Raw genomic sequence first — 23,757 nt, forward strand, 5'->3', positions numbered from 1 at the left:
TACATTACAATCTACTAGGAAAACAGACATGGAGCTTTACGGAGAATTAAATACAATTTACCAATAGGTACTGGAAATATTAACTTCACTGGGGTAACATACCAGTCAAGATGACATGGTCTATCAACTTGGGAAGATTATAAAGAGGACAGGTTGATTCTGTGTATGGAAAGAGAACAAAGCACGAGACACAGAGACAATATGAAAGGCTGCCTAAGGACAGCAAGCATGGAGCCCTTCCTATACTGCAGGTCCAGGACACACTTTACAAATGAGAAAGCGTAGCATTCTGGAATGGTACTAGATTCCCATCACGAATGGGAGATTGGAAATAATTTGTGTGCCAGGAGAATAATGTGGATCTTTGTTTAAAATGTAGGTGAGTTAGTAGCCCCTGCCTTCAAATGAGTAGAAAGCGAATAAGCTTGTTTGAGTCCAAGTTTCTTCATGTACTCAATTTTTCCCACTGAGTACTTTATTGAGCTTTCTGTGCTCCTCTATCCCTCTTTAAATGAGGAGAATCAGAGGCTCCCTAAAGGCTCATTTTTGAACTTACAGAAGGCTAAACAATGTAGTACATGCTTCGTGAATGGCCCCGAAAATGAGTGAAACACAAGTCCGTAAGTGGTAGTTTGTTTCCACTCATTACCTTTTACCGTATGAGATTTTTGCTTTAAAAATATGCTCTAGAATAAAACGGCAGGTGAAGATAGAGGAGACACGTTATGAAAAACCAGGGAAATAAGACAGTATAAACTGGACCGTAGAGACCGAGAGAGAAGGGAGATTCTTTGGAAGGGAGAGGGAAGAAAGAGCCTGAGGGAACACAAGATGATGTGGCTGAGGTACAGGAAACAACTTGTGATGACTCCCAGACTCCTCATTTGGATAACTCAGTAGAGCATTTGTTTTGTGCAGTCACTCCAGCTCTGCAAATGTCCTGCAATTATCATGCAGTATTTTCAGGATTCTAAAATGATTCCAAAATAAAATTAACATCAGTCTACTCTATGCCGCTGTCGTGGTTCAAAGACACCTCCTCTCAGTACCCATTACCTATACCTAGCATTTACCTCTGACTCATTCTCTTGGTTCATCCCCACAACCAGTGATTCATCTACTCCAGGTTCATTTCCACTACCCAATTTTCCCCTTTAACCAGAACTGCGTGCGTCCTATCTCAAGTACAGCTACCGTTCCTTTACTTCAGACATCCCTCACACCACAACCTTGCTGCTTTTGTCTATATTGTAATATTTCATTGTCAGTAACAAGACAAAGCAAAACCTTCACTGATGCATCAACTTTAGACATTCCACTGCACTTCCAGGGTCCACCATGACCTGACTGCTTACTTACTAGGGAAAGGTATTCTATGCATTTCACTCTCCCACTCTTGGAATCTCACTCAGCCTCCTTCCCTTATCAAAAACAAGCCTGCCCTTCCTACACATTTGTTCTGTGGGAATTCCCTTTCTTTTGTGTATTTCAGTTGAAAGTGAGAATAAGAGGATGGATATCTGAGTCTTGCTTTTGCACGTATGTGACTCTGCATATGTTATTCATATCTTGCTATTTCCCAAATAGTGAAACCTTCCCCAAGTCATGCTCAGAACATCTCTCCTTAGTCTCTGTTCTGTGTTTCTCTCTAACACATTGAAACTCCTAGATACCACATCTGATGTATTTGTTTTATCACCTATGTCTTCCAAATAAGCCTCTGTGGAGAAATATTTCTGTTCATTTTGTTCACTGCCTATCTTTTCAAGTATCTGGAATAAGGTCTTGTATATGGGCAGAATGGATTAAAAATAACTGTTTAATTTGCTACTATGAGTTCTTTGAAAGACTCAACAAAACTCCATGTGTAGTAAGCATAGCCTTGTTGCACTGCTTATCATGTCTACCCCTTACACCTCTCTTCCAATCTGCTACATAGATAAGATTTGACTCATCCAAGTCCCACTTTTCCTAGGCAGTAACCTTCATCACCTACTTCTCATTTGCCTCCTTATTTCCTACTATGTAGCAGTCTGTACTGTTAGCATCCTAAAAGGAATTATATTGTATTCTAAATCTATCCTCATCTCTGTACATTTTGCTCAAGGGTAAGGAGTAGAATCATAATGCTTTGCAAAATACAGAACAACTAGTTTTGAGCAGGAGTTGTTGATTATTGATTGATATGATTGATTATTCATGATACATGGAAGTGTTCAGCTTTGTTGATCCCAATAATAGGCTTGTCATGTTATTTATATAGGACTAACAATTATTGCAGCATTTTATTTAGATATATTGTCCTCACTATGCAGATTAAAAACTGAGACCTAGTTATATTAAAGAGCTTGAGCATGATCTTTGCTCATAAAGTTAGTATATAAAAGAACCACTAATTAGGAGCCAATAATGTTTGACTCCACAAGGTTCATAGTGCAATAATTATGGGAAGAAAAGAAAAAGTGAATACATAAAAAATTTATTATTAATACAACATAAAGTAAGCAAAAATATATATAATGGTGGCTAATTGGTGTAACCTTTTTAGGATAATACAGACTTACACAAGTGGAAGCCATTGATATAAAATTACAATGTTTTAAAGGAAATTAACTTTTAATTATAGACATATACCACAAAATTTGATAATTTGTAGTCAGAATGTACTCATTCATGAATGATGTCACTCACTGTGACAGTGGGGTACAGGGACAGCAAACTTCAGATGGGGTTCCTGATTTGTGCAGTGTAGACGCTTAAAAGAGACATGAATCAAAGTACTTCCTTATCCAGTATGAAATTTCATACTGAGACCGGTGCTCTGACAGATGGACTCAGAACTCCATGTTAGCATAGGGCAAACAAAAACACTGAAACACAGTGAGCTTGCATAGCCGAGTGCTCAGGGGAGACTTCCATGAGAATGAGGAGATAAAGCATGTGTTGCATTTATGTGAGGAGTTCTGATTTCCAGAACCCATGAAATGCTGGGGAGCAATGTACATGTCTTCAATCCCTGCACATGGAAGGCTGAGAAAGAGCACATTTTGGACAAGCTGGCTTAGTCAACTGGTAGGTTTGGTGAGCTCTGAGTTGAAGTAAGAGATATTGCCTGAAAATATGGTAGAAGAGTGATTGCTGGAAGTGAGTTATGATATGGATGTGAAACTGTTTGTTTTATTGCAATTGCTACCTAAAGTTATCAAATCTATCCTTTATGTGTTAGAACAGTGCTCATTCATCAAACTTCAGCCGGCAGACCAAGTTTGACCTGCTGCCTGCTTTAGTAAGGGAAGCTTATCAGAGTGTCAACATGACTTCTCTTTTGAACAAATAGAATTGCTGCTTTCCCTTAAAAAGGGAAGAGTTGAGTAGTTGCCACTGACTATGACCCTACAACACCAAATATATTTACTACATTATTTAATATCTTCCCTTTACAGACAAAACATTCTGACTCTATTTCTTAAGCAATCAACTTCTCTTAGTCTTCTGTAGGATAATGAAAGTAACAACTTCATAGGATAGAAAGCATACTGAATAACAGCCTTCAAGCCCTTACCATCCTTACTTTAAAGGTCATGGTAATGCAGGAAAAGCCATGGTAGTGTAGTATTGGGGTTTGATCTATGTTTTTAACCTATAGTTCTAGGACGTAGGAAAGTTTAAAAAAAAAGGTAAATCAGAGCTTGCAAAGAAAAAAATTTGAGATGTAAAATATGATAGTATATGTTATTATTTCATACACTTGTATATTGTATTCAAGAATGGGTGAGTAACCAAGATTTAATTGCTATTTAGACTTACTTAGCAATAAGTAGTTAGAGAGATGGCTTGGTGATTAAGAGCACTGGCTGATCTTGCAGAGAACCTATGTTTTGTTCCTATTGCCCACATGTTGGCTCGAAACCATCTGTAACTCTAGTTCCAGGTCATCTGACCTCTTCTGACCTCCTTGGGCAACAGGCATGTAAAACAATGCATGCAAAACACTTATACACATAAAATAAATAAATCTTTAAAAAATTTAGAAACAAAATAAATATTAATTAATAAGTTTAACAAAAGTCATCCATTGATGAATTTATGAAAATATACAATTTAAACATATCATTATTGATTAAGCATTTACTTAATTTAAAATGAGTATTAGGTTGAAACTACATGTTAAGTCCTATTTATTCTAGAATATAAAGTCCAGGGAAAGAAAATAATATGTTGCCCAGTAGTTAATATAAACTCACCACAGAAAATAATTTTCCTGTGTTGCTTAAGTCATTGTTTCTTAAATATGGTTCACCTGCATCAGAAACTTCTGGAATGCATTTAATAGTTCTGTCTTCTATACCCTATTTGTCACCTACTAAGTCAGAAACTTTGGGAGATGCATTAGGAATGTATATTTTTAACATTACAGGAATTTAATTTTCATGCCTGGTTCAGTTCACCTTCTTCCTCTAGGATATAATCAGTTAAAATGAGGGTCAATTTCCTTTATGTGAAGGGTCTTCTATTATAGTGTAGCTCTGGTAAGCTATTGTTCAAATCTTACATATATATGAGACAGAATAGACAATAAACTACTATAATTAAAGGGATATTATTAAATTAGAGAGTGCCAACTCTCAAGGATTAGTGTGAATGCAATAATCTAGAAGCAGTGAGAAATAATGAGCATAAAAATAAAGTTGTAGGTTAGCCACATTAGGGAGAGGTTAGTCTGCTGTGAATTTTTATAAGGTTATGGTATTAATTTTGGATTGAATTGAATAGTGTCTATACATTAATGAACATTTTGAAATAACAGAATTGTTATTATTCATTCTGATACATATTCATTGGTGAATTTTCTTGAACCTGTCTGCATTGGAATAACTATTCAAATTTATTCATGGTAAGTCTACATGTAAAGTTTTATTCATATAACATTTAGATAATTTTAAAACTTGGTTGCTATAGGAGTATTGTTAAACTCCTTAAAGGGGTGATTGTTGTAGGATATGTGACTTACTTAACTGCAATTGTTTCCTGAAATTTTAGGTTGTGTGCGTGGTAAATAATTTCAAAGGAAGACAACCAGAAAATGGGCACACACATAGGGACAATGTGGCCCGGATGCCGATGATCAACATTCCTCGAGTAGAAAGCCCTTTGGAAAAGGTAGCGTCTGTGCAGGTGACTCACAACTTCCGTACTAGACCAAATTCAACAGTTACTTCTGTTTGTGTGTTCAGAGAGCATGCAGTTATTTTTTGCTTACTTAATCTCAGAATTTAGGGTGTCATTTAGCAAGAATTTATCACCAGAAAGATCAGCTTAGAAAACGCGTATCTCATGTAAAGGAACCATGGATATCCCTCATGCTGGAAGCTTGGTAACTATGCATAGAACCCGTTCAGCACTTTGCTAGAATGTCTAAGAAATACTGCTCACTGGCCTCACACACAGGCAGAAGGAAAAGACACATTTGTTTTCAAATGTATGCATTTTTTTCATGAGGTCTACTCCATTTCTTCCACGTTCTCTGTCAATGAGAAAGTGCTTCATAAACTGTCATCATGCAATTAGCACAGGAGACATGCTCTGAATCTCAGTGCACACAGATCAGGCAGCATGCAAACTCCAGCTCTACTTTCTTGATGAAAATGGTACTGAGGGTTAGGCTGGGCTGAGTCTGTGCACAGATAGTGTTTTACACAGCATGTCCAGGCCTCAGGGGTGTCCCTGCGAGCAAGAAGTCAAGTATTTTACAAAAATTGTTCTTGCAACTTCTATGAACCAGATAAGGGCATGTTTCCTAAATGTTGCCGCTGTTCTTTGCAACTGTGATTAGTTAAATGATTACTCAAGGGCCAGCTCACAGTTTCTCTCTAGCCCTGTGCCCACATATTTTAATGTTTTTTTTAGTTTAAATTAAAAATACAATTGCATCATTTCCCCCTTTCCTTTCTTCCCTACAGCTCTTCCAATGTACTCATTCCTTGCTTTGTCTCAAATTCACATGTCTTTATGTTTTCTTTTCATCCCTACCTCTCCCCTACTGGTCTCTCCTATCTGCCCACTAACTATTGACCTCCTTTCCCTCAGACAGTTTCTCACTCTGCCTTATCACATGTAGAATAAAACTTCCTGAGAGATAATCATAAGCTACACTTGACTATAGAGAAAGCAAATGTTTTCTTTTTGAATAAATAGAAGTTGATGTGTATTGTAGCACACTTTAAGGTTCATGGGGTCAGTAGGGCACTGCTAAGCATATCTCACAGCATAGCACAGGTGCCAACATGGTTTGTTCTATTTATGGAAAACGGTATTCTTGGTGAGGGATCCCATGTGTCCAATGTGATCAGATTAATCCTGTGTGTCATATTCACTTCTCAGTCTCCCACTTCTGCACTTTCTAGAATCCCCATTACATCTCCCTCTCAATTTCATGTCCTCCTTTTAAAATTATTTTAGAAAAAAAATCACTGAGTCCAATTAGTGCTTTCTATATGTGCATAGTTGTGAATCATCCATTGGGCATGGCTAACTTACTAGTGAGCACCCCATAAAGAAAAGTGATTCTCTTTCCCTCAACATCAATCAGTTTCAAGCACCCTAAACCTCCAAAATGTTTATTTTTAACATACTTTAAAATAGATCTTTTTTTATTTTGATGGACTTGTTGTATTTTACCATTGTAATAATAATAATAATAATAATAATAATAACAATAATAATCATTGATCTTGTTGAGTTTCACGATTCCAAGTGCTTTGTGACTAACAAAGAACTCTCACACTGGATTCTGATGAGCCATTTTCCACAGATGAATCATTCATTTGATAAAATGCAATGAATGTTCAAACTTACTTAGCTTTGAGAGAACCTATGACCCTTCCTCACAAGTGATGCTGTTTCACCACATGAAAAGCTTCATTCCCCTGGTCCCTTATTTCTTAATTCTTATCACTCTTCTACACACTAGAACACTCCTGCCCAGGCATACTTTCATTTCACCTATACTCTAAAATTTCTTCACCCTAAATTCATCCTTTTTCTGCTAATGGCTTGTTTATAGTTTCTTAGATTCTACATATATTTCAGATTTAAAAGATTTAAATCTAGATTTCACATACAAAAGAGAACATACAGTTTTCATTTTTGAGGGACCTGAGCCACTCTACTCAGTACATTTTTTTTCCTTCAAAGTTAATGACTTTAGACTTTTTTATAGTTGAATAATATGTGAAGCTGTGTCTCATGTAACCCAGGATGGCCTCGAATTTGCCATGTAGCCTAGGATAGCCTTGAAATCCTGATCCTCCTGCCTCATCTAAGTTTTGGTATTGCATGTGTCCCCCACCACACTTGACTCAAAAGAAATGTTATGTATATAAAACCTTGTGTATGTGCATAGAGAAGGCAGTTATTCAAAACACCACACAAGATATTCACCTCTAGTATCTGGAGAGGAGTGTGAGTGTGGTGAGGTAAGGGGAGGGGAGAGAGAGAAAGACAGAGACAGACAGAGACAGAGATAGAGAGACAGAGGCACAGAGACAGACAAACAGAGAGAGAAGAGAGGCAGAGGCAGAGACAGAGAAATAGAGACACAGAGAGAACAAATATAATAATGCGCAAACATGAGAAAATGAGACTGTGAAACTGGGCAGTATGTCCACTCCCGGGCCTTTCCTTTCCTCTCTGTTTTTCCTCTTCTCTTTTCTGACTCTAGTTCTTCCCCTTCTCTCTGTCTCTCTCTCTCTGTCTGTCTCTGTCTGTTTTTCTCCCTTCACTTCCTCCCTCATTCTCTCTGTAATCAGATACTATGCTGTTCATGAATAAATGCCCAACTAGAAATCATTACAGTTTTAAAATATCTCATTTTCTTAAGCTGATTTCTAGAAGGTTCTGCTTATGTTTCCCCATTAAACCCATTAACTGATAAGTTCAGACTGACCAAAAATCCTTAGGAAAAATGACAATCTCTCCAGGATATTTTGCCTCTCTGTGCTATTCCCTTGAGATCTACACGATCCTTTTGAAAGTGCTTTCTTTATTTCTTCTGTGCCAAATTAAACACAGAGATCTTGCTTTTAGCTCTCATGTATTCCCTTCAGGGTTCAGATTTCCTATCAGTCCAGGGTCTGTGGCTTTTGCATATGCAGGTGTCTTTCCTTTGTAGGCTGCCTTAAAGTTTCTACTGTCTCACTCCCAGGGAATCAGCTCCCTTCAGATACCACACCTCCCTTTCTCCCAGACTCATTCTGTTTGCTTCCTCCTTCAAGGCTCATTTCCAGCAGAATTGGCAGTGTTGTTAGCTTCGGGATGTTTCCAGAAACTTAAAACACTATTAATTTCCCTTGGGAATCTAAGAATCAAGGATCTGTGTTTTCTTCTAGGAAATGGTGATTGTAACAATTTATACTTCTACTGTCTTTTGCCTTCTATTTTAGGAAGAATAAAGAAGGCCTTGATATCATAATAGTTTGTTATCAAAGAGAATTACAGCAATATGTTAGGAATTTCTATCAGATACAGCATAAATAGATCCATGCTGAGGAAAATCCTTCCCTACTCCAAATTTTATTCTTGATTCATGCCCGATGAAGGAACCCTTTTTAAACGGAATGAGTGTCCCCAAACTGAGTGGGTAACTACTTCCATTCAAAACAATAAATACAAGCAAAACCAACAGCTGGCAAGATGGCTAAGTGGTTAAGATACTGTTTGCTCTTGCAGAAGACCCAGGTTTGGTTCTCAGTACCCACTTAGCAACTCACAACTGGCTGTAACTCCAGACAGTCTCCCAAGACAAGACACAATCTTTTTGATTCTTTGGGTAGCAGGCACACATGTGGTATACATACATACATATAGAAAAAACGCTGAAACACATAAATAAAAAACAATATTTAAAATTAACCAAGCAGATCAAAGGCAAGAGAAACAACTGCCTTCAAGTACTCCACCAGCCTTATGGAGTAGAAGTTAAGCTGCACAGAACCATGCTATGTAGTGGGTCAACAAACACTGAATGAAACTATATGAAAATAAAGTTCTCTTCCTGAAACGCCCATGGTCTGAATCTCCTCACACCTTCTATTCAAATGAGGACAGAGAACTACATCTTGCAGCTCTTTCACTCAGAAGTTGACGATCTCAAAAGAGAAATGTCTAGATTGGTCATTAATCCTTTCTCACACATTTTAGGAAATTTAACTGAGCTAAATATATGTTACTTCATGTGGGAATAATCAAGGCATAAACTTAGATCCCTTAATGTGACTTTGCGACCCACATGGGAGACAGTGTGTGCCTTTTATTGCCTGGGCGACAGTGTGTGCCTTTTATTGCCTGGGCAGGGGATGGGAGGGAGAGGGAGCAAAGATGATACGATTAGTGACGTGCTTGTTCCACAAGCATGAGGACCGAGTTTGGATCTCTGGCGTGCACATAAAAGGCAGGTGCTGTCATGTGTGTCTATAACCCCGGTGCTAGGAAAGCAGAAACAGGCAGCCATTTTAACCACTTGGGGTTCTCTACTTTTAGGGGGGCAACTCTGTCTAAAAACAAAGGATTGGAAAAGCCCTTCAGTGTTGACCTTTGGCTTCTGCACATGTTAAGTGTCCATCAACCTGCACATACAAATGCACATATCTGCTCAAGCATTGTACAATCCCCCCCACACCACACTCCATAAGAAACTGGATTGTATTTATTGTCCATAGTATCTCCTTCCCACAGTACAGGAAATGAAAAAGAGAACATGAAATGAAAGATAAACTATAACCTGTAGGATTAGAAAGCAGTGAAGGCACACAGGCAGTGGCATGGCAGGATCAAAACCAACATTAGAAATCATAAAGAAGGAGGGCAATCCATGCTGAGGAAAGTAAGAACACGTAGATTAAGATAGGCTACAGAGAGAGCTGGGCGGGTGGCTCAGTAATTAAAGGAGATGCGCCCAAGGTCTAGCCCCAGCATCAGGGTTAGGAGGCTTAGGGCTGCCTGAAACCCAGCTCCAATGTACCTTACAGCTCTGACCTTCTCAGGTACCTGCTCGAGTGCACAAACTCGTATATGGTTACACACACACACACACACACACACACACACACACACACACCCCACACATATAAATACACACATTTTTCTTTGTAGAGATGTGTGTGTCTCTGTGTTGTCTAGACTAAAGCAGGATTTATTAGATTGGAAATAGGTGGTCCTATAATGGCTGTCTGCATATTGGAGATCCAAAGAAAGATAGATAGAGCCAGCTCTAAGTAGATACTTTCTTTTCTTCAGGTGACAAGAATCAATCAAAGGAAAAGAATTTACTCTTGCCAACAAGAAAGTGGAAGTCCTGGCAGGAATAGTTTATAGATAAACTCCCTTGTATAGTTATAATAAATGGTTTTTCACAAACCTGTGCCTATCAATGAAACTGGTCATGTAAATGCACAACCTGATTAGCAAAACGGTCAGCTGAATGAAAAGTGGTGAGCAGTATCAATGGTTCCAGAAGTCTCCAAATGTCACAGAGTATGTACCATTATGGATGGATTGCTACATGCTTAATACCATGGGAACTGCAAAAGGAAATGATATGGCTTCTAAGAGAACTCCCAATGACCAAGGAGGCCTGTGCACTGACCTTTCCATTGTCTTGGCAGCATATTATAGAATGACAGGAATCAAGGAGAAATATGAGCTGAAATTTATTCAGAATGGTGTGTGTGTGTGTGTGTGTGTGTGTGTGTGTGTGTGTGTGTGTGTAAAGAGAGCTAGTTGGGCTTGAAGACCAGTTCCTGTGCACTTCAAACCTGAGATTACTTGTGCGGTTTCTTGCCAAGACAAATATGATTATACACTGCAGTGCTCCTTGTGAGAAATTCCTTTGAAGTTTTAGGATGTTGTCATGAGTAACCGGCCATCTACTTAAGAGTCAATTGCTTTTTTATAAAGCAAATCTTTGTTTCATGGAGCTGCTGAATGGTATTCAATGTTCTATAGGACCACACAAGGTAACTTTAGTAGTGATTAGATGTTGCAGTAGTTAGTGGGAGTAAATAAATTTACACTTTAGGCACTTAAGGCAAGTTTTGAGCTTGTAGAAAAACTTTTTAAAAAAATTTACATCCTATTCTCATGTATTTTATTTAGCTTTAAAAAGAAAAGGGAAACAAATAAAATACAGCAGGCATCTACTCCTGGGCTGATCTTGTTTATTTGTGTTGATTTTCCTTCCTTCCTTCCTTCCTTCCTTCCTTCCTTCCTTCCTTCCTTCCTTCCTTCCTTCCTTCCTCCCTCCCTCCCCCTCCCTCCCTTCCTTCCTTCCTTCCTTCCTTCCTTCCTTCCTTCCTTCCTTCCTTCTTTCTCTCTCTCTTCCTTCCTTCCTTTATTTCTTTTGTTCCTTTATGTGTGTTTGTTAGCTTTTTTCTGTTGTTAATTTGAGCTAAACATAGATAGATATAGGTAGATAGATATAGGTAAGTAGACAGACAGACAGATAGACAGACAAGCAGGCAGATGGATAGAGTGAGCATGAAGTTAGGTGGGTGGGGAGGTGAGGAAGATGTGGGAGGAGTTTGGGGAGGGGAAAACATGATTGAAATACTTTGAAAAAAACTTTTAAACAATGAGAAAAAGCAAAGATAATTGAAGCAGCTATTAACATCTTTTGGATTAACTCTACACTGGATACACAAATGTCCTGAGTCATGGTTTCAATTATTGCGTTTGCTGTTCATGTCTGTGCATTCAGGATTTATTTTTCCACACAATAGATGAATCATCCTATACAAGGCAAAGAATAATAGGCAGGCCTTTTTTCCAGTTATCCAGCAGCCTTTTATAAAAGCATCTTTCTGAGAATTACTTGTAGCTTAGCTGGATATGATTCATTCAGCCATTAGTTAAGGAGAGAATAAGCAATGGTGGAATAGTGGATGAACAATCTTATTTCAGCAGCACGTGCTTTTGTACACAGGGAGGTGTTCAGAGGTGTCCACACTCTCTCCTCAGTCTGGAGCATCTAAGAACTATGAAAACTTTCTGCAGAGAAAATACATTTTAAAAAACTACAGCGAGGGGAATAAACAGTAAACCAAGTCCACTGTCTCATGAAAAACCCTTGGTTTTTAATTTATTATTTTAGGTAAAGAAGCAGTCAAAAAGCAAAAGTCAGTAATTTGACGATCTTGTTTGAAAACTGAAATGCAGAGCTGAGGTTGTAGGTTAGTAGTCTATTGCCTACTGTGCTTGAGACCCTGAGCTGGATACCAGATATGAAAAAAAATAAATAAATAAAAAGAAAAGAGGAGAGGAAAGAGCAAAGAGGGGAGGAGGAGGGATAGAGAAGCTGAGAAGAGAAGGGATGGAGGAGAGAAAAGAGGAGAAAGTGTTCAGACAAATGAAACAAAAAGATGAGCAGGAAGTGGCCATATCTAATCATAATTACCTGAATTTCTCTCTCTCTCTCTCTCTCTCTCTCTCTCTCTCTCTCTCTCTCTCTCTCTCTCTCCCCGTGTGTGTGTGTGTGTGTGTGTGTGTGTATGTGTGTGTGTGTAGGTGTGTATGACTGTTTGTGTGGGTGTATACACATATGAATGAGCACATACATGTCTACATATGGGTATGGAAGGCAGAAGGTGTCTGGTGTCTTCCTCTATCATTCTCCATCTTAATTTCTGACATGGTCTGTCACTGACCCTGAATCCTATCAATTCAGCTACACCAGCTGGCCAATGAACCCACATGTTTCTCCATGGCACCAGGTTATAGATATACCTGTTACGCCCAGCTTTTTACCTTGGTATTTAGAATTCAAACTCAGGTCCTCATGCTTGTATGGCTGGGGCTTTGCTGACTGAACCATCTCCTTAAGCCCTAGGAAACATTTTCTTGAAGTAGATTTCAAGACCCTGTGAGAAAGTCATGTGTGGTGCTACATCTCTGTACCTTAGAACTTTGAATGAGGCAAGAAATCCAAGCTGCCTACATGGTGACTATGAGGTTAGCCCAGGCTGCATAATGAGAGCCTGTCTCACAAAATAAAAACAAAAACCTTGGGGTTGTGTATATAGATTTCTGTACAAGTAGGGATATACTGAATAATATCTTGGCTATTATTTGAGTTTGCTCACATCTGATGCCATAGATATGGTTATAAATCAATAAATAAAGCAATCATATCATCAAACTTCACAGTAAAAGCTAATCTTCTGTGAAAGATTAACAGATATTTCAAGTTAGGCAGAAAACCTCAAAAAATAATATGTCACTTCGGTTTCTACAAGAAAACATTGGAATATATCTTATTGCCATTACAATAGAGACACAATGAGAGTAATTTGCCCAGGGTCACAAAACTGACCATAATACAAAATGGTATTTTTCATTTTTGTGGAAATATGTTCTACATTTATCATTTCAGAGATTAAATTCAAGATCTCTGTACTATACAATAATATGAAAGTATGTGGAGTAATTATAATCTGTATAAATTATGGAAGCATCATCATAGACAGGCATAAAAGATTCTTCCAGTTTCCCTCAGTTACTAATAATACTAATATAAACATTATAAATATATGTCCTTGTAAGATCAAGGAATGATTTCAGTTCATAGGAATAGAAACACTGAATCGGGAGTGAATGTTTTTGGTTTAATTCATACATCCATGTATCTAAACAGAGGAAATATTGTTCTCAAGACTCTTCATCTGCCTCATAGACCATAAACAAACAAGATAGCTCATTTTAAATGTTATTAGAATATTTTCTGATAAATTTATTTTATATTTCCCTTCTGTAACTAAAACAATTAGATGTTCAATTATGATTAAAATTTGATAAAAAAAAAACAAATTCTAGACATTATTATCTTGCTTTTGGACAAATCATGGCTATCAGCCCTGTTTTTAAAATTAAATTAAGGTACAATGAGAAATCATCTATATCCTATAAAATTCCCCTTGTGTGTGGGAATGTTTGTGTGTGTGCAGGTGTATAGGCACGTGTGCACATGTGCATATGTCTCTAGAGGCCAGAGTCAACCATGGGTCTCCTTCGATGTCATCTACCTTGTATTTGACACAGGAGCTCTCACCACCACGGCGCTGACAGAGTAAGTCAGGTTGACTAGCCAGTGAGCCCCAGGGTTCTCTGCCTCTCTCTGATTGTCCAGCACTAGGATTACAAATGTGTGCCACCACATATGGCGATTTTGAAGTGGGTTGTACAGATGGAACTTCAGTCCTTAATCTTGTGTAGTAAGCACTTTACGTATGGGAATATCTTCATATTTCCTAAAATTTCAATATTATGAGTTCTGTCCAAAGTAGGATTTCATGTAACCATCAAGAATATTAAACTACAGAATTTTCAGTTTGTCCAGAATGGCTCCCTTTTAATAGGCAGCCTACCTCCAACACACACCCTTGGCAACCACTGACCTGCTTTCTCCCCTGTCCTTTTGCCTTTCTCAGGGTGTCAGAAACAGGCTGACATAGTGTTTAGGCTTTTGAGTCTGGCTCCGTTTGGATGGGTCAGTAGGCTTTGTACCCTTCCTTTTATTGATGACAGTTGTCCTGTTTTGTGACTGTATCACAGTTTTTTTTTCCATCAGCTGACTGAAGGGCATTTGGGTTGAATGTCATTGAAGGAAGTTATGAATGCAGCTGATATAAATATTAATGTACAGTTTTTTTAACGAAAAAACATTTTCTCATTCATAAATTATACACACACACACACACACACACACACACACACACACACCTGGAAAAGGAATTTCCAAAGTGAGCCATCTGGATTTTAACTGACTAGTGCATTTTTGTGGAAATGGGCAAGATTCTGGGTATTAATCAACAACTGGTTATAAGGGAATTTATTATGCACCTCCTCCTTTATCTGTGTCTTTGGATTCTTTTTTGTTGGGGATTGCTATGTGCTTATGTAGCCAACCTAAAGCAATTTTTTAAGGTTAGAAAGGAACTAAACAAACAAGACTGCCATTAGTTAGGTTAAATTAACATGAAAGAAGCATGAGAACAACTTATGGATAAGTTTTAGTTACCAAGAATGTCAATGTTATTTCTATTATGGTTGCAATAAATGAAACTTGAATAAATACCAAGTCAAAAGCCCATAGTGTATTCCTCAGGCCTTTTGAGTTTTCAGTGTAGCGATGAAGGAGATAGTTTTGTAAGTAGACACAGAGGGCAGTGTGATAGCTGTGGTAGATGAAGACATGAGGAGAAAGCCATCTACCCTTCACAACATCACCTAAGCAGAGACTGGAGAACCACTGGCCGACAGCTAAAGTAAGAGCATAGGGGTAAGAGGCTTGGGGAGGATGTTAAGCATAGTTGGATCATCATGGGGTCCAGATGAGTGGGGAGAAAAATAGAACCTACAGCTGGAGTGGATGAAGGAATTAGCAGTCAAGAAATGTCCATGTAGTCAAACTTTGCAGTCAGATGAGGGTAGATAGGAGTCTACACTCATAAACATGCTAGGTTTCTTGGAACATTGCTGAGAATACAGACTAAAGGTGTGACTGATAGGAAAGTGCTGAGCCTTAAGAAGGACATGAAACTTAGAGGACAAAGTATTTGGATACCTACACCCTCCAAGGGCCAATTTTTTTTTAACAGCACTTTCAAAACTGGGAAAGTTCTGGGCCACAAGCCCAGGGATTCTGCTGTACTAGGCACTGGCTTAGATCTGGAGATGGGGACAATACACATCAGGCTTCCCGGGCGATTTGGATATGAAACCAGAACTTGGCCTCCATGCACATGGGTTAGCTGATCTGGTGCAGCAGCTCTCAATACGGGTTGTACTCTAGAATTAACCAAAGCCTTTCTGCATTCTGGTGGCTGTGTGAGGCCTTGGATCAATTAAATCCAAGGCACTCTGGTTGTGCCTGTGTTTAGTCAAACTCCAGCATGAAGCCCAGGATGAGCACCAGGGTATCTAAAGATCTGGACTGGGAGCTGCAGCTTCTCTGGCTACTTGGGTTCGGATTCCTAAGCTCTATAGCTAAAGCCCCAGTGTAGCCTAGACCCAACTTTAGTTTAATTAACTTGTCAAAGGAAGCCTCCCATAGATCTCTTCTTCCTAGGCAGAGAGGATTCTTTCAGAAAGTAGCTTTTGCAAAAAAGAAATGCTTGAATGGAAAGAAAACTCTGAATTAATACAAAACTCTGCACTAAACCAAAACCACTATGTAGAGAGAAACTGTCCCCAAAAGTCCTCCACTCCAGTGCAGCTCATGTCTGAGCCTTTATTTTTCCCTATTCTCAGTTTCTTTAAAAAAAGTAATTGCTTACTTTGAATTTTACCACTAGTTCCACAGCCCCAAGTCTGAATTTCTCTAATAATTTCTTCAGTAGATTTAAAATCATTTCTCTTTACTAAATGATCTCACTCCTTTCACATGACACATTCGTGGGGATCAGAGAACACATTCTCCTTTTAGGGTGCTACTTTTGTTGTTTATCTTGTTTGGACTTTTTGTTTCTTCAGAAAGAGTCTCTGTCACACGGGCTGATCTTGAGTTCACTATGTAGCCACATCTACCCTTGAACCCTGTAGCCTATCCTTTCGCGGGGATTATAGGCACGGGCCATCACACCAGGCATTTTCTTTTCCTTCTTCTGTCCATGTTCCCTGTCTCACAGCAGACAATGAATGAAATAGGGAAGCACATAGCAAGATGAAGGACGGCAGTGTTTTTGATTATGACATGTAATTGAACTTCCCCTGGCAAGATGTAGGCAGCATTCATGTAACAGTAGACTTGCTGGTCAATTTAATAGCAGGTCTGTGATTCCTTATTCATAATCCTTAGTGCCAGATGTTTTACAGGATTTTAAATATTTTGTATTTTAGAAATCTGTGTCTTCTGTTGCACAAGTAACCATGAGAAGGGGGTGACTTTGTAATCAAAGACTGTTGTTTATGGACAAAAAAAAAAAAACCAAACAACAACAACAACAACAAAACCACAGAGCATAAATTGTCTTGTACTATTTGTTATGTGTTTGCCATCAAATGATTTTTGTATTCTTCTTGTAAGAAACATTTGAATTTTAAGGTTGCTTTAGATATTACAATTGCACACTTTCTAAGTTGTAATTGTGGACTTTATGATGAAATAGCAAATGATGAATTTTATTTATAAACTACCAACTAATTATTTTTTAATTTCCTTTTTTCTTTCTTTCTTTTTCACTTTAATTCTCAAAATTCTTATTTTTAATCTCATTGCTTTAAATATTATCAACCACAAATAAATGATAGATAAACCACAGATAGATGGGCAAAGAAAGATTTAACATTAATAAAAACCCATTCAAGTAAGTATATCTGTGTTTTGTAGATGCGAAAGTAAGTATATCTGTGTTTTGTAGATGCGAAAGCTGGATTTTTAATGGTCAAATTGCTTGGCAATTTCCCATTGTGATGGAGTCCACATTTAAACACTCAATATTCAACCTATCTGCCTACAGAGTCTACTGTGCCATTCAGCTTCCTCACCAAAAAGGCAAATACCTAAGTCAAAAAATTGGAATACAAATATCCTATTTGATGTTAAAAACTTAAGCTGACTCTACAATTTCTTATTAAGAGATGAGGTCTTTTCTGCCATCTTGGAAAAGGGAACTTTACTTATTTCCCCCTACTAAATGATCTCACTCATTTACAAACTATTTGGAAGAAATAGTCACATGACATGTTAGCAAGGGTCATGGAGCACACTGTCCCTTTAGGATGCTTTTATAAACCTTTTAAAAACTCATTGTGTATGATCTAACAATAGCAACTCAGAACTCTGAAGCAACAAGTACTTTCACTGAAGCAAAGAAGTTAATATTTAAATCATATGTAAAACACGTTTTGTAGGTGTTCCAAAACCAATGTTCTGAAGATGATCAAGAAGAAAATTCACAGGGAAGGTCCTTTAAAGACTGCCTTGCCAGGCTCTTCAACTGGATAATGGGGATTAGCCACTGCGAACACCTCCAATTAAGGCAATAAACGTATGTGCGCATTAGCGCACTGGTGTTGGAGCTGTGTTGCGAAGCTAGAGCAAAAACAGAGAACTATGTCCTTCTGCGCAGGTTTCCTGCATAACCCCAAGGGATTTACACCTCACCCCTTAGCTTGTCTGATGTTATTATTGGTTCATTTTTTTTTCCCAATAGAAATGTAGCATTTAAAAAAATGAAATGGCCCTTAATATTTTTAAAAATATTTGTCTTCTGAAGTATTTTGTTTCTGAATACTTTTCTGGAGTGTTCTTTTGCCCCTTTTCTGATTATCAAGAAATGGATTTGGTGAGCGGCAGATCTTGTCAAATAGTAAGCCACCACTAAATTTTGGCATCCTAAATAAATGAATCTTAACTTACATGATATGCTGATTATGTTGCACAGTATAATCTGTATAGAGAAATAAATAGTAAAATGGAGATTTTCACTTAGAATTTGAAGCATTAAAATTGGACTTAAATTGCACTGGAGAGACATCTCAGTGGTTAAGAGCAGTTGCTCTCTAGTGGAGACACTAAATTCCCAGTACCTATGTCTGGCAGCTCTGATGTGTAGAATACAAAAATTGGGCTTAAATTTTCTAAATTTCAGGATCTGAAATGACCTTTAAGACATACAGTGATGTTTCCCTAGGGGACACCTGCACTCAAGGACAAGCCTCAGTCTTTTGCCTGCTGGTGTGATGTGGACTAGAAAGAATACTTGCTAATGAATATTTAGCAAATTCTATTCTCCATCTACTTGGGTTTAATCTCTGTCATAATAACACCTAAGTCTGTATCTGTGTGACTCTGAACACAACTGCTATGAAAAGCACTCTGAAGGGCCAGTGTGATGAAAGAGCCCCTTTTGTCATGTTGCTGTGATATGATAAGGAGATAGCCCTTCATGCTAGATCTTAATATAATCCCACATGGGTCAGGATTAATCATATACTGTCAAATTCTTACTACAAGATCTCAGCATCTATGCCATGCATATTACATGCCTGAATCTGTTTCAACATTAGCCATTCTCAAAGTTTGTTTTTCTATAATTGATGACTTTTTAAAGAAAGAGAAGCTAAAAGGGTTTGGTGGCTGTAAATAATTCTGTGGTTTGAGGAGATAGAAACAACACAACAAACCCAGATTTTGGTATGGAGTCTGAATTCATGCATCAAAAAATGAAGTATTTAAGTAGATCTCTGTCAACAAACGAATGCTATTTCAGTCTGAGCATTTGCCCACCTCACCCTACACCATCTGTCTCACAGGGAGCAATTAGTCTGAAACTACAGCATGCACATTCAAATTCCATTAACAGTGAACAGAATATTAATGCATCTGGTATTGCCATTTTTATCTACTCAGATTTGAGTGTTAATTTTGAACAAAGCAGGTATAACATTTTAATCTCGTCAGTTAATGAAGAATACTGAATAAAAGATATAATTAGCTAACATTATGTAACAGTACAGAGCCATGAGTTTAACAACACTCTGTGTTTTGGCAACATGCATGTGGGCCACAATTCTATTTTAAGTTAATTTGTTGTCAAAAATGCAAAATGCTTTACGGAATCAGTTTCCCCAGGACTCTGACTCTAGAATTCCCTTTTCTTTTCCAGAACCACATCACTGCCTTTGCGGAAGTCACATGATATTGAAGCAGACGGTTTTTCCCTGCACTGGACGTCATCCCTTTCCAGCACTCATTCATAAGAACATTTATTTGATTACACGGGAAATTTATAAAGTTATCTGAGATTTTTTATAAGTTTAAAACTCAATAGTACCCTCTCTGCCCTCTCCCGCCCCACTAGACTGTGAGCTCCTCAAGAGCAGGACCATGGCTTTCTTTTCTGTATCCCCAACACCTACCACAAAGCCTAGCACAAAGTGTGGGTGTTCAGTAAAATCACGATGATAAAATGAACAAATTAATTCTTAAATAAAGTGGTTGCTTTAGTTTCTCACAAGAATCTCTGTGACTATGTGAAAAGAAACCTCAATGTGGGCTATATTTGTATAAAAGAAACCCTCTATTTTGGGCTAGTTAAGCCTTTTTAATTTTTCATCTATCTATTCAACAGTACAGCATATTTAATTTGAAGTTAATTTTGAAAGTCACGGGGGCTTTTTATTATGCAGCATGACATTATTTCCATTCTAACAGATTTCAGTGTGTGAAATCATTTTACTTTTAGAAAGTATGTCCTATACTAAATTGTTTGCTCATTATATTATGCTATATTTCACTTAAAATACCATTCATACTACACATTCTAAGACTGGTGCTTCTGCTTTTAAAGGGGAAATTGCCAATTTTTACTGTCACTGAGTAATGTATCATAATTAAAATTATTTATTTGGACTTTTTCTTTGATAGTTGTGGTTTAATGGTTGAGTTGTAGTTTTTGAATGCAGGCAATATTTAGAATAGATTAAGGTAAATCCAGCCATGATACCTTATTATTGAGTAACTTTCTATCATTAACCGTGTCTCAAGAATGGCTACAGTCCATTCTTAAGCTTTCTTACTGGTCAAGAATTCAAATAATTTAAATGAGAAAGAACCACATCTTAGCATACTATTATGTAGATGCTAGAAATATGATTAATGTATTTTTGTAATTGTCTAATACTTTAATTAAAATATATTTATATTTACTTTGTCATTTAATCTTCACAGCAATCCTGTATAAATATTGAAAGATGGATTTATTTACACTTCAGAGAAATGAAGCCAATGTGATAACATGCCCAATCTCATACCAACAGTCAAGAAGAGAGTTAAATCCGAAATTCAGATTTACCCTGAACTTGCATTTTTTCCCCTCAAATATGCCACAGCTGCCTCAACATTCATGACACTGAGGCCATTATGAGGCCATTAGAGTCCTGAGAAACTACCTATGTTTAAAAAAAAAAATGAAGAAATGCCAAAATAGAGTTACAGAACGTCTGCAGTATTTTAAACGTTTACCTTATGTGAATGAACATAAAACATATTTTTCAAATACAGAGCTATCTAGGGTTCTATTTATAATTCTATTCAGAAATAGTGAAGTTCCAGTGACTGGGTGTGAGGATCTTTGTAAAAGAGAAGTCCACCTCAGCTGCCATTCAGGAAAGAGGCCAAGGGACCAATTTTACAGTAACCATGTGGAATTAAAGATGAAAAGAATCACCAAAATATACGGAGGATGAAGTAATGAGTCACTTTGCAATCTCTAAAGCTAACCCAAGATGCTTTGACTTATATATGCAGAAATTGATTTAAAAAAACCACCTTTCTATTCTTAAGAGAGTTGAAAGTAAACATTTAATTTACTCTCTTTATTTCAACAGAATTCAGCAAATAATTAAAACCAAAGACTTGTCTGTTGCTTACAAATGGATTTCATTTGTCCAATTCCAATCCTGCAAGAGTCAAAACACTTCTACTAAAAGCCAAATAAGGAAATTCCCTTTTCTAAAATTGACATCCCTATTGCAATTCAATTCTTTGGAAATTTAGAACAAACTTTGCATATCTTGACCCTTTTTAAAGACGCTGTTTCAGAAAGCATTAGCAATGGGCAATATGCTTCCTAAGACTGGAATAAAGGATATGAGCAAAATAAAATAGAGGGTATCAAGCAGAGGCAGGGTGGCTGGTTGGGCTTGTACAATTGTTTAATTCTACTGGTTCTACACCCACTTTAGAAGCACCCAAGAAGGAATTGTTTTCCCCTTGGCGGCTTTAACATTATATCAGGATGTCAAAGTTAGAAATGAGTTTTTGCACCTTCCTAAACCCGGTCAGTATAAAAGAGTTAAGAATTAAAAAAAAAACAACCAGGATCAGAGTGAAATCGCTTCTAATATTTAAGCATTAGAGACCCAAGGTTGTGCAATTATGAAGTATAGAAAAAAACAAAGATGCATGGGAATAAACCAAACCCAGCAGAGACTACTTAACCATGATGCTATTACTGAGAATAATGGAAAACACATTTAAGAAAATGTTTAAACAATGGCAGGAGCTGGAGTTCAGCAGTATAGCACTTGCCTAGCATGCACGAGCCCTGGGTTTGATCCCCAGGACCTGCAAAAGAAAGCACTAATATCAGTATATAAATATGTACATACATAGTCTAGTAAAAGCAGGCAATCACATACCTTTCTGATAGACACTTCCATTTTTATTCTACTTCCTTGGGGCCCAGGTCAGTGTATATTGTTCAAGCTGAAAACTTCAGTAGTCTCTGTTTGCATGGCAGAAATTCTGCGCAAGTCTTATCCGATGCCTAAGGGAACTTAAAAGGCTCTTTTATGTTAAAAGAGAGGTGAATCTTCTTTGACAGACTTTGTCTATTCAACTTCTAACTGGGCCTCTCTTTTTCTCAGGATCTATCCTAGCCAAATATCTTGGTTACATTTACCATAGTTTCCTTTGTGAAAGAACAGTGGGGGAGGAAATAATTCTCTGCTGTGTATTGTATTTTTCAAATAAAAATTTAAAAATTAAATTAAAAAAATAAATTTCTTTTTCCTCATGGATTGGTCTTTATTGGAGTAGAGGAATAAAGAATGACTCCTAATGTGCACAGAGTTAAGAGTTCTCATATTGGCTGGAGAGTGTTTAAAAATGTCCCAAATTGGCCATTTTGATACCTTCTAGGTCAGGAAAATGGTACCTATACTCCATGAACCATCCTGGGATCTTGACAAGCTCTGAAGTTACAAATCACCAACTTCTGGAAACTACTTTGTATAGTTGGAAGATTTCCTGTGTCCCGGACCAGCAGTCGGGACAAGTCTCTCCCACTTGCGTCCCCCAAATAAACACACAGAGGCTTATATTAATTATAACTTCATGGCCATGGCTCAAGCTTTTTGCTAGCTAGCTCTTTAAATCTTAAATTAGCCCATAACTATTCATCTATGTATCACCACATGTTCCGTAGCTTTATCTGCATCCCATTACAACTTTGGACACCAAACAGGCAATGCAATTTATAGTCGGTCTTCTTCCTATAAATGACAAGGAACTAAGAAGCAAATGTCCCTTCATCCTGGCTTTATGGGCATCATCTAGTAAACTCTGATTGTGCTCTGAGAGGTTGCCCTCAACATGTGACAAATGGTTCTGTTTATACACTGAAAACATGAATCTCACAATTTGCCTTTTTTGTGAATGCTATGAATTATCATTATTTAAAAAATACAAATCAAGGCATTTTATTCTAGATTACAAGTGACTACATCTCAAATTAAGAAAAAGAAGACTGCTTAAATCTTTCTCTTCTGTCGCTTTCAATTTAGATTATAATTCTGTTTTAGTCTAATGAATCCACAGGATCTGCTTGACTGATAATGAAATATGTTTCCCTAAACCATGATTCTTGTGACTCATAGGATCTTAATTATAAATTCAGACTGCCATCCTTCACATGTGTTACCTAAAGAGTTTCAAAGAAGAAAACACAGGTGAGTGAGTACACTGGCACCTCCACTCTTCAGATGAGAGTCAAATCCATGGCATTTTTTAGAAAGGCAATATTGAACACAGCTTTGCATAATACAAACACATTTGCATTTCATTCTTATTTATAAATTTGTCATTAGTTGAAAACTGGCAGTGTTTTTATTTCTCTTGGGAAGAAAAATTAAGTATATTTTGATTGAATTGTTTTTTAAATAAAGAAAAACTCCAAACTACATAGAAACTTTTCATTTTAA

The 23,757-nt window shown here is 37.4% G+C and overlaps 1 protein-coding gene across 3 annotated transcripts in view; it reads left to right on the forward strand.

Annotated features, from left to right (window-relative positions):
* Window positions 1-21,864, forward strand: part of Plppr5 (phospholipid phosphatase related 5) — a 180,407-nt gene extending 158,543 nt beyond the window's left edge. For 2 of the 3 annotated variants that reach the window (XM_059264989.1, XM_059264991.1), the window contains 2 exons: window positions 5,041-5,175; window positions 19,659-21,864. In XM_059264989.1, the coding sequence (XP_059120972.1) occupies window positions 5,041-5,175; window positions 19,659-19,691 (168 nt within the window). In that variant the 3' untranslated portion in view covers window positions 19,692-21,864. The remainder of the gene's footprint in view (window positions 1-5,040; window positions 5,176-19,658) is intronic. The other variant, XM_059264990.1, reaches the window with a different exon arrangement.
* Window positions 21,865-23,757: the final 1,893 nt, after the last annotated feature.

The sequence above is a fragment of the Peromyscus eremicus genome, chromosome 6 (assembly GCF_949786415.1).
Source record: "Peromyscus eremicus chromosome 6, PerEre_H2_v1, whole genome shotgun sequence".
Lineage (NCBI taxonomy): Eukaryota > Metazoa > Chordata > Mammalia > Rodentia > Cricetidae > Peromyscus > Peromyscus eremicus.